We start from the raw sequence: 12,113 nt of genomic DNA on the forward strand, positions 1-12,113 counted from the left end.
CGCCAGCTATTAGAAAAAAGTGTGGGACCGGTAACGCTTTTATGACACTTTTCTGTCATGGTCACTACCCTCTGTGACGAGGGAGCCACCATCCATTTTCAGCAAACTTGGGCAAACATCGTCCTTCAAACGCGGTGAGCATGACGCCGAAGCAGGAAGTGAAGAGTTCAAGGAGCATCTCAAAATATTCGGTCCGAATGATATTGGGCCGAAAGCGTTTACCTTGCCTGACTCGAATGCAATTACAAGCAGCACGCACAGAGGAAGTTCATTTACTGATGGCGTGAACCACTCTGAAATCACCGCAGCCTCTTTCGCTGCATATGTTTCAGCGGATAGCCTCAAAAGCCAAGTTCTGTGAAACGTCACCTTCATTGTTTCCCATTTATAAAAGCAAGCCAACATTCAGCGAAACCAGGGAATGCGTAGGAGAACGTTTTATTTTGTGTGTTCGTATGAATGCGAAATTGAGGTGCAATTATGTTATAGCTGAAACATGCTCGTTCCGCACTTTCGAATAATCGGCGCCGGTGTGCAATAGCTATCGCCGGGCAGCGAATACACGTGCCTTCAAAGACGTGTAGTGTATGTCCGTAGGATGTCTACTGTGTAGAAGGGGCGGGGGGAGGCAAATTTGATCTGGCGAGGTGCACGACGTCCCCCCCCCCCCCCCCCACCAGCTGGTTGGGTCGGTGCGGTTAAGGCTGCTAGGCTTTGTCCAGTTGCACCGGCCAGCGGTCAGTATGGCTGCGCGCAGGAACCCATACTGTGGGGTTGCGATTCCCCAGGAAGTTATCAGCGTACTCCCCACGGCATTGTGATCATGCCGCCCACGTAGCCCGTTGCCTGAAACGGGGGCAGGTCCGGAGGGGTACGGACTGTGCAAGTGGAATCAGGGTAAAAGGAGAACAAATTCAAAAGCCCCTCGGTGCGAAGAGAGCATCTCCCAACCGCAGACGCGTTGGTTTCCGTTGCCGAAGAGAACGGGTCCTCGCGAGGCGGCCGCGGCAGGGGCGAACCAAGCTCAGGTTCTGGGGTCTGGGGAACTTGCCTTTAGGCTCGAAAAAGCAAAAAAGACGGTGGCAGAGTAGCCTCTAGTAAGTCAGAAACTTGGGCAAACAGTGATGGCACTAGTGCTAAAGCACTTGCGCCCTTCACAGTCAGTATCTTCAATGAAAACGCAAACTACTCAGGGGAGCTGAACCCCGCGATGATATGAGTCAGTTGGCTGGCCTAGGGAAAGCCCCGCCAGCTGTCAAGGGAACGACGGCTTAGCACGCGTAGTATGCGAGGAACCGCGGCTTGCTGGCTCATATGCTCACACGCAAGGGGAAGTGAAGACCCCTTGCTAGGAACCCAGTCGGTACGGTTGACCGAGGGAAAGCTCAGCCGGCTGTCAAGGGAACGACGGCGCTGCTCACGTAGTACGAGCGGAAACGCGGCTCGCTGAATTGGACTTCCTCTAGGTGGCAACCCCTTGCAGAACCGCGATTGGTAGGGCTGGCCAAGGGAACGCCTAACCGACCGCCTAAAGGTGTTCTGTCCGCGTAGTACGTAAGGAACCACGGCTTGCTGACTAAGGCTTCAGGCAAGGGGCTCAAGACCCCTTGATCCTGGGCTGTAGTGCTAGCCGAGGGAAAGCCCAGCCCGTTGCCAAAGGCACGGCGGCGCTGCTCGCGTAGTACGAAAGGAACCGCGGCTCGCTGACTCAGGGCCAAAAAGGGGAGTGGTGACCCCTTAGTGCCGTACCTCTGTTGGTGCGCGCTCGAGTACAGTGCGGACATAAGTAGACCGGTCGAACCCGGATGGGGCCAGGTATCCCCGCCTGGCGAGTAGCCGTCTAACATACTATGTTGGAGAGAACACGGTGAATAAAAACCACTGAGTGTCTACAATAGGATAAGGAGCTTGGACACCGCTTCCAAGTACCTTGGAGTAGAGCCGAAAGAATCATAGTATGACGAAATTCGCCTCTTTATAGTAGCCCTAGTACAGTCGGGACGGGGGAATCTGACTTGGGGGACGGGGCACCCCAAAGTGGCCCAGCAACCTGTCTCTGGTAGCGGAGAACGGGCGAACGTGATGTGGTTTGAGAATAAGCTTGAAGGCCGAGGGCCGTGCATTTCGGCTAAAGCGAGTACTCGCCCTCTAGGAGGGCCGGAAGACAGCTCGACTCGATCAGGATCATTCGAGAAAACCCGCGCTGTCCCGATCCCTCAACGCCTATAACCCCTACCCTACATTTCACTTCCCTTTCCCAAGTCCCATCCTGTCCTTCTACCTCTCAGGGGAGATTACGGGGAATCTCCCCGGGCCCGCTCTCCGGCTGTGGGCCGCTAATAGAATTCCCCACGTTATTTGGAGCCTTCTGGTTATTTCGCCTACAGTTGCAAAGCGCAGACGACTTTTTTCGGACGAAATCATTTATGTTCGATTGGATTGAGCCTGTTATACCTAGTGACACGGGCATAGTCATATTATTCTACATCTTTTTGGTCGCCTCAGCATATTTGATGTGCAGCAGAGGCCGCGTCTGTCAGCGGCGCTAGCTTACTGTAGTACACCGAAGTGAGAAGACATCTAAGGCGGCCGAGCGTGTATTCAAACGAGAAGGGGAGCGGGGAAGCGTTGCGGCACCCCATGCACATTGTTACGTTTCGCCACCGACAAGTGGAACAGCTGACGCGGCCACCGCATAGCAACAGGCAGAACCGCGAACGGATCGGCCATTTCGGCGCCGTCCATCAGCCGCCCAACGATTCCTCCCGTGGGCAAGTCTCGACGTGATCTTGCCATGCGCCAAATGTGTGTGCGAGCGTGTGTGTGCAAACGCCGGCCAAGCCCGGAGCTCGAGGGAGGGTGCGTCGCCCTCGCCCGTCTGCAGGAGGTGGAGGAGATGCGGTCGGGCCACCTGCGATTGAGTCATCCTGTCTTGTCCAAACGTGTTGGGCTCTCTCTTCCCTGCGAGGGCTCCCCCTTTCCCTGTGAACTGGCAAGCCTATAAAAAGCAGCGGCCGACTCCGCTGAGACAGAGACTACTTTGACGAGCCGTTGACACGACGCTAGACACCAGTTGTATGAGAGTGTCTGTATTCTCTCCGGGTCAGCTTCTCTGCCCGTTTCTTCATGATGTTGTAGTAAAGGTTGTTTCGTTAGAAGACGTCTTGCTGGGACCGTTGATGCCGTCCGCCGAGCCCCGGAGCCGCCAGGCCAACGCTACCGAGGGGCCGCGAGCCGCATGTATTAACTGCTGGCAGCGGTACGATACTCAGGCGCACGCGAGCCTCAAACCTAATAACATAAAACGCCGACGAACGCTGGCTGCGCTGCTCTGCCCAAAAGGAGAAGCGGAGTGTAAAACATAAAAATGGCGATCCGAACACGGCATCTTGTTAATAGGAAGCATTTTTAAGCGAAGTTGATGATATTGGGAATAAATTTCAATTCACTTTCATTGTTTATGAAGGTTTTGTGAATCACAACAACGGCAGGTACACTGAGGTCCACACTTCCTACGTGGACGGCTACCTATGCTGGTGTCAACGCTAACATCAGATGCGCACTGGCAACACCGAGGAAAATATCGTGATTGCACCTGTCGGGTATTTCAGCTGCTCGTCTCTTGTGTGCCCAATACTGCAGACCGCCCTGCTGATCTTCGACGAGCCAACCAGGCTGATGGACCCAAAGTGCCGGCACGAGGTGTGGGAGGTGCTGGCGCGAGTGAGCCGTCGCAGCAGCGTCCTCGTCACCACGCAGAGCATCGAGGAGGCCGAGGTGCTCGCAGACCGCCTCATCATAATGCGCGAAGGACGCGTGGTGTGCACCGGGTCACCCACCTGGCTCAAGACAAAGTTCGACTCTGGCTTCTTCCTGCGCTTCACCAAACTGGCTAACTTCAGGTGTTTGGCTTATCCAGTGATCTATTCTGATTTAATTATTATCGCTTAATTGACAAAACTACTAGGGTTAGTAATCTGAAAAAGGCACACTTATGTACATGAGTCACTGGCCTAGATAAATGAGGTGGAAAGGGGGGGCGGGGAGATGCTGGCTACACAGCCTCAAAGGGAACGTTTCGACTAGGTTACTTGCAGAAACGTTTCCCCCCCCCCCATTTCCCCTCAGCTCTTGTTCGCTTCTGTTCGTACTGGCTCCAAATATGTTTCAAAACCGTTGCCCATACTCATAGGTAATCGTGCAACGACTGCGCACAAACGTTAATTAAACATAGAACGCGCCAAATGCAAGCAGCGACAAATTCTATACTCTTTGTTAAAAATGCCATCCATATAACAAAGGCATAAAGGTCGCAGTAGTGACCTTAGCAAACATGGGTTCAGTGGTTAATTTTGGGGCATGGGTTAATGGGCTAATTTTGGAAATTGGTTGATAGCTTCTAATATATATTCGATTTGGACGTGCCACCCAGAGCATTAAACTGGAAGGTATTACTTGCAAACGCACACCATTCACGGCTAGTGCTAAGTGTTTACAACATACGTTATGTAGTTATCTTGATCAATTCTATCCAAGCGAAATATAATGCACCTCGTTTTCCCGGAGTTAAGAACAAGCCGATCATTTTTCTCACCGTTGAGGACTACTCCTGTGTTTCTCATTTATCTTTATCACTTGAAAAGGATATTTATCACTTAAAAGTCTGCGTTCGACCTGCTTTCTTCTCTTGGCCTGTCCTTTTGGCGCAGTTCTGTTTTTAAATAAGGCCTTACCAACCTGCCCCCCCCCCCCCCCCCCCCCCATTAAAGGCGTCAGAATATTTCAGCACTGACAGCTGAATAGCCTACAAAAGAGAGAAGCACATGCACATAATTCTGCGGCATGCCGGATGTTATATTTTGTGGCACTGGAAAAATGTTAACAGCAAGTTTTTTTTCTATCCTGAAAATAAATTCTTGCTTCCGAACTTAATCTAATTAACTTTAAAATTGTATTCTCTATATAGTAAATAATGCAAATTATCATGTCAAAAGGTTATCGTATATATAAGTGTTATACTATGGGCAAGTTGGTACTAGGTCTGTCAGTTGCTCAAGGGCAGGATGCGCTGTAGGCTCGCATCTGTGGAGACTGAAGCCATGCTGATCGGAGCAACCTTAATCGCACTTCATTTTTCTGCATTCGCTTGAGATTCGCTTTCTCAGTCAGCGTAATAATTAAACTTATAGATGTGACCGTGTGGTTGAATAGTACAGATCGTTCGCTTCTTTAAAGATACAGCTTCTATATTTGAATCGGTCAGGATACACTCCACGTATCAGGAAATGGTTCAACACATGTAAAAGAAGAGTTCCTAATACCTCACGGGCAACACATTTTTGCATCGCAGGGAGCGCGACGTCAAAAAGGTTGTCCAGTACCACATGGGACCCGTGGAGCCCAATCGGGTGACCAAACTGGAGATGGTATTCAATTTGAGCGATTCTCTCCAGGTAAGGCTTAGTGTTATTTGACTAGGTAGGCCAGATTAGCCCTTTGTCAAAAATGGGCAGCCAGCGGGCCTGATTATTAGCCGATAACATACGGTGCGCTGCGTTAGACATCTCTAGAGTTCAGATTCCGAAAAATTTCGTTCTCTCCTTTCTCGATCTTTGTTAGTCCATGAGGGCTTCCAAAAACTTCGTAAACGGCTCCGAAGCTATCTCATTTGTCTGTACATTTCATAGAAATGCTGTAAGTCGTTTATTGCATTGCCCTATTGCTTAATTGTTAAAGAGGAGGCAGGCAGTGGCGGTATAGTAGCTTAGCATCACGCAGGCAGCTCCATGCAACGCGATCGCATATTTTCATCGATGCAACGTTTACTGATGTAAAACGACCTTCCCGTTACCGGTGACTTACGGCTGCGTTGTGAACTGTGCAGTATGCACCCCGCATGGCCAGAATGCTGCACTACCTGGAGAAGAGGAGGATCGTCCTCGGCATCGCATTCATGAGCCTCACGTCCTGCACGCTGGAGGACGTCTACATAAGGTGCGCGTGAGATTTCACTCATTAAGGCGCTAGCTGTTAAGGCTATATAAATGTATATGTAACAGTAGTCGTAGTCGGGATGCCACGATGATGACAACGATGTTTGCCGATAGTGAGAAGCCACGAGGTTACTATTACTACGTGTCCACGTGATCTGGTACGATTGCTTCACCGCCTTCATAAAGTAATATGGCGCCTTAAGTCTCCCTTCGACATGTTTCTGGAACTTAATCGCCGTTTTGCACTAAATTGCCTGTGCTGAAGGCTTCATGACAGAGCGGTTACTCATCTAATTTTCGTTGATAATCTACGCTGAAAGGAATTGCAACAATAGGAAGTGTGATAACCGGTGATCAATCATTGTCGCTATCATTGTAGTAACGACTTGCGAAGGCTTCAACACTGCAACTGCTTCTTACCCATTTTCATGGTACCTGCTATTGCTGACGGCATTCGGGCAGTTTATTTTATTACATTGAGTTCTCACTGATTCCCTGATTGCTCGAGAGCGTGATGATGTCTCAGAAGTCACGTGTCCACGAAGAACCATTCACAAAACAGCAAAGGGGTCATTAAGTAAACATATCGTCTAATCTCCCTCAACTTTCTACTAGTTTATGTATATTTGGACTTCATAATCAGGTCATATGACGTCAGCTGAGCGTCTGTACTTGGCGTCTTTGAACAAATTAAACCATTTTTAATTATAATAAAAAGGGCGGTCAAACAGTGAAATCGAAACTCTGACCCTTCGGTCGCGAGCCAGGTGTGCACGCAACCTCTACGCCACCAGGGAACGCTCTCTACGCCAGTTAAACGCGTACCTTGTACGACTACTTCGTCTCATAAACATGTAGCAGCAGCATCGCAAGATCACGTGATGGCAATGCAAAAATTCCAAGCTGAAAAAAAAAAAAAATATGCAACGTTGCTTAGTTTGATACGTAACCTATACTGTAAGCCTGTAAAATTTGAGTTGGCCCATACCAGCCTCCCAATGTATAGGGTCATTGTCCACAATTGTTTGCTTAGCGTGCTTTGTTAGAGCAACCTAAGTCCTTCTTGAACTGACTTTGCTGATAGTGCTTAGATACAGCGAACGCAAGTAGTTTTGTATTAAGTATATGCACCTACGCTATTTATCACGTCATTGCCAAAAAACTCAACTCAACGTCATGCTTTGCTCATAAGATCCTATAATCTACTTGAATGCACTGGCAAATAAAATCCGAGTACTCGTCGAAATTGTATTGCTGCTGGATATCGCCTCTCTACAGTGCTATCTAGAATGCATTTTCCCCACGAAGTCAGTCATTCAGCTTTTCTTACAGTGAAAAGGAACTACTGAAATGGGTGGGCACTTGCTGTTATTGATGTGCGCAGTGATATGAAAAAAGCTGGGTGCAATGACATCAGAACAGACAGGAGCCTGAAATTATTTGTAGGTATCGTCAGTGATACCTCACCGATGTCATTAATCACTTCAAGTTTGCCACACTTTTGTGTGGTAATCTCGAAGTATGGTCACTGCCAGAATTTCAGGTGAACGTGCCGCCCCGAATAATAAGATGTAGGTATATGGTCTTAGGGCCTGTAAAGGTTCCAACTCGGTGAGTGAAAGGGCCAGCACAGGTCTCAATTACACGTTTTACTATTACAAGCTTGCTTTTCGGTACTTTTCTACAAGATCAAAACATTGCATAGAAATAAAATCAAAGTGGGAAACGCAAATCATTCAAGTGCAAGTCTTATAGCCTGATTCTGCGAAATGACTTTTTTCTATGTACTCCCCTCTCGAATTCGCCTTGCTCTCATGTCCGCATGTCTGTGGGAAAAGAAAAGTCGAAGGGTTGTTTCTGAGTGGAATCATAGCCTGCATCTGTTCGGCTTCGCTTAAGTAGTAGTCTAAACGACGAAAGCGGACAATCTTCGCCGCTTCTTAGGGCACATTTTTCAGCGCGTATTCGCATTCAGCGCCGAGAAACACCTTTACCGTGTTTCGAGGGTGAGAATAGTTTATGCCCCGCAGCTGGATCACTCTATCGCACATATAAACGAAGCAGCTGGGGCCTGGAGGCAGGGCCGTTGTATACCTTGGTCCTCACGATATAGCAAGAACTAACTTCAGCCACCGATTACAGGGCGGAGACCTCAGCAACACCGTGATTAAGTGCACGTTTCACATCGGTGAAGAACCTACCCAGTCATTCACACTATTTCGAATCATTACGCTGACCCAGTGGAAATGAGAGTGAGGCGTTTGGTTGGTTTGGTTCTCCCCGAAACGACTCAGGCTATGAAGTACAACGTAATAGAGGGCTTCGGCTGTTTCGACCACCTGGAGTTCTTAACGCGAACTAACGTCGTACATTATATGGTACCCTGCTTTTACCTCGATCAAAAAGCAGCAGCCACGGCCCGGCATTTGATCCCGCTTCATTGGGACTAGCAATCGAGCTCTTACGTGGCATGGCTGACAGCCATGCTTGTCGCCATTTGTCAATCGTTTCGCGATCCAGCTAGTCCTCTTCACTCGTCGTTCCCAGATCACAATGCGCTGAATTTTTTTCCCGTTCTTCCAGCATGGTCAGTGGCAACGATCCTATGCCTAAAACGGGGGCCGGTGACGTTCGCGCTGCCACCCCGGCACAGCAGGACATGGATGCGGCCAAAGAGAAGCAAGGTGCGCAGCGTAATGACTGGCGAATCACACCAAGACTCGTACATGGGGATTTTATTGGAGAGTTGCATATGGCCATCCTTCCCGCTGGATGGCCTATAACCGTCAGTGCCATTGTGTCGCCAATTAACTGGCTGCAGTCGTTTAGTTTCGATGGCCGTTTGAAATTACAGACCTCAATACACTTGACCTGTCTATCTGCTAAATTTTGCGTTGCGTTGTTGTGACAGGGGCATTTCTTTCATACTTATTAAATTCCTTCTCAAACACACACATCAAGATTATGCGCTCCACGCTGAATCGATGACTGGTGGAAAAATGGGCTCATGTGTTTGACGCTGTCGATCACCTCTAAATGCGCAAGGGATTATTTGCAGACGAGCGTTCGCAATCGTGTTCTTTTTATATATATTCAAGGATTTTGCTTTTCTAAAAGAATGTCTCCGAGGCGATAACGATCATGTGAATCATTAAAAACAAACAAGGCCATCACTTGTGCTGTGGCTGAGAACAGCCGCCGGTGAGTTCCTCACCTGTGGAATGCCCAATCAAAGAAAACAATGAAAAAAAAAAACTTCCAACGCATCGTCAGCCACGCTGCCTACTTTTCATCAAGCAAGAAACATTATACTCACAACATAATTGCGTTTACCTGCTGTAATAGTTCATTGAGTGTCAAGGAATGATGAAAATAGATAAATGCTCACGATACAAATATCATAAAGTCCACACTGGTCTATCTCCTGCTGTCGCATGGACGCCGCCTGTTTTACAGCAGAAATCGCTTTCACACTCAGCATCGTCTAGCAGACATCTTTCACCACTTACGGATGGAATGTTGCCCTTGCTTTTCTAGATACACGTCAGAAGTATCGTCTCTACAAGTATACTCAGATTAGGAGTATAGTATACAGATGCAATGTAATTAATAGCTGAACGGCGCAAAGGCAGCTTTGGCCAAACAGCGCATTGAAACGTGCTGTCTTCTTTCTACGCAAGGTGAGGCGTCAAAGAATCAAATTTTAGCATTTCACCTCAAACGAGCCGGGTACCGCACCAAGGAATAACTTGCGCCCTCTGTATAGCCGGCGTGTGCCCACAGGCACTGGGGATCGAACCCTGCGCCACACGTGGTGGATACTCAAACCGCTAGGCTGCCGCTCGTTAACGTCAATGCGGATGTTTAGAGACGAATAGCAACTTGCTATTATCTGCTAAGAAGAAATAATTAAAGCTATCTTGTCGTACGTTATTCTGCTATTGTACAGATAAATGCTAGTTAATGAAACGACTCAGTAAAATAAAGTGCTGACAGCGTAGCGCTGCCAACAATGTGAAAGAAATTAAGAGGGATAACGAAGAGGCCGAACTAAAACAGTTGAGAAGAGGTTGTTACGGAACAATATAATAGTTTATATCCCGAACAGATAACGTAAATGGGTATGTAATGCCAAGAAATGATGTTTCTTCAGTTGACGTAACATACAGCAGAATATAAAATAAACAGGTGGCGGCTTAGGGTCAGGGGGGGGGGGGGGAGGGCAGAGAAAATAAATTCGGCAGGGTACAGGGGATAGGATAGGCTATGAAGAGATATCGCATAATAGGGTTAAATTGGCGCTCACTGATAGTGGCTGTTCTGCTTTGTACAAACTGGAATGATGAATAATGCATATTCACTGAGAAAATATCTGCTCCTAATAAGACAGATTCGACCACTCCTTAATCTTGTTACAACATCCAGTATCTTTGCGCATTTGATCTTTATATGGGCGGTATATTGCCGCGAAACCTTCAAAACAGTATTTTTTTTTTTAACAGCCGCCGGTATACAGGCTTATCACTCTGATTCTGGACCGCGTATCAGTTCCGTAATCTTTGTTTGTTAATGCTCGATGTCGCGAGTCATACCTTTATCAGTTTTGTTGTAGCGCAAGATGCACCGAGATCTGTCTCGAAGGTTCCGGCCACTTGGGTGTCTTTCCACAATGTTCCAGCCCGTGCTGGTAGCTGTTTGCGACGTTATCTAGATTGTTCTGTGCAGCCTTTAAATTGAGCGTTGCCGAGTGTGACGGGCATTCTTTGTTCGACGATCGACGAGCACGTTTGTTTCTATCGCCGCCGCCGCCGAGTTGCTTAGTTCTTTTGCGGGCGCAAGTCAGCCCAAATAAAGAGTTTCTTTAGTGCAATCATCGCCCCCTTCATTTGTGTCGTCGACCTCGTCACCACTACGTGACATCTGGTGGAGGTGCTGCCTTTGATCCTTCAAGCGAAGACCCAAGCCGTGTTCCTGTCGCCCTGGAAGACCAACCTACAGGTCACCGAGCCAGCCGCCGACTCCAAGGCCTACAACCCGAACACGGTCTGCTGCCTAACCCCATTCGATCTCGGAAGGCATCGACGCTGACAATGGCCCAGCCTGCAGCACCGGTTGTTTTCGTCCAGCCCCGTGAGCCCCCCTGCTTCCATGGACGACCGGATGAAGATGTGGGAGACTGGATGGACCTTTTCGACCGTGTGGCAGATTTCAACGGCTGGAATGACGCCGCGAAACTTAGGCAAGTCTACTTTGTTCTTCAAGGACATGCCCGAGTTTGGTTCGAAAATCATGAGGCAACTATGAAGGATTGGGAGACTTTCAAGGAAGCGTTTCTGACTGCCTTTTCAAGCATCATCCGAAAGGAAAGAGCCCAGGCCCTCCTTCAGTCAAGACTGCAACTTCCTAACGAGTCTGTCCTGGCGTACGTTGAGGAGATGAAGCGCCTCTTTCGCCGCGCCGACCCTAACATGACTGAAGGTGAGAGAGTCAAACTTTTAATGCGAGGCGTCAAAGAATCGCTTTTTGGAAATCTTGTCCGAAATCCGCCAAAAACAGTGGCGGAATTTGAAACGGAAGCGTCCGCCATCGAGAAGACGTTGTACACCCGGATGCGCCACTACGAGCAGCCACTTCAGCCAGACTACTCAAGCCACTACCCCAGCGCATCTGCAAGTGGAGAGAACCTTCGTGACCTCATCCGGGAGATCGTGCGAGAGGAGCTCCGCCGAATGCAGCCATCATCGCAACAACCCCAGGTGGCGACGCTCGCGGACGTCGTCCGTGAAGAAGTCCAGCAGGCGCTGGGCGTTCCTGAAGCGACGGCTGCGACTGTTCCAGCACAAGAGGCAACAGCGATGAACTACGCTGGTGCATTACGTCGTCCTCCGCCCCGACGTGATGACTTTCCGAGCCCTCGCCGCTACCGGCCTGTTCCTGAAAACCGCCCCTTGGCTCCCGCCCGACAAGCCTACCAACGACCAACAAGCCCCAGGAAGTGCGACGCATGGAGGACAGCGAACAACCGGCCACTATGCTTCCACTGCGGTGAGGCCGGCCACATCCTGCGCAATGCCCGTACCGACGAATCGGTCTCCGCGGATTTGCAGTCGACGCTCCACG

General features: G+C 49.1%; 1 protein-coding gene across 1 annotated transcript in view; it reads left to right on the top strand.

Annotated features, from left to right (window-relative positions):
- LOC146180615 (phospholipid-transporting ATPase ABCA3-like) overlaps nucleotides 1-12,113 on the top strand; it is a 131,579-nt gene that overhangs the window by 66,039 nt on the left and 53,427 nt on the right. Inside the window, exons 12-15 of the mRNA XM_084577788.1 lie at nucleotides 3,643-3,902; nucleotides 5,351-5,453; nucleotides 5,885-5,994; nucleotides 8,577-8,677. Coding sequence (XP_084433914.1) covers nucleotides 3,643-3,902; nucleotides 5,351-5,453; nucleotides 5,885-5,994; nucleotides 8,577-8,677 — 574 coding nt within the window. The remainder of the gene's footprint in view (nucleotides 1-3,642; nucleotides 3,903-5,350; nucleotides 5,454-5,884; nucleotides 5,995-8,576; nucleotides 8,678-12,113) is intronic.

The sequence above is a fragment of the Amblyomma maculatum genome, chromosome 8, assembly GCF_055883805.1.
Source record: "Amblyomma maculatum isolate TAMU_Amacu chromosome 8, ASM5588380v1, whole genome shotgun sequence".
NCBI lineage: Eukaryota > Metazoa > Arthropoda > Arachnida > Ixodida > Ixodidae > Amblyomma > Amblyomma maculatum.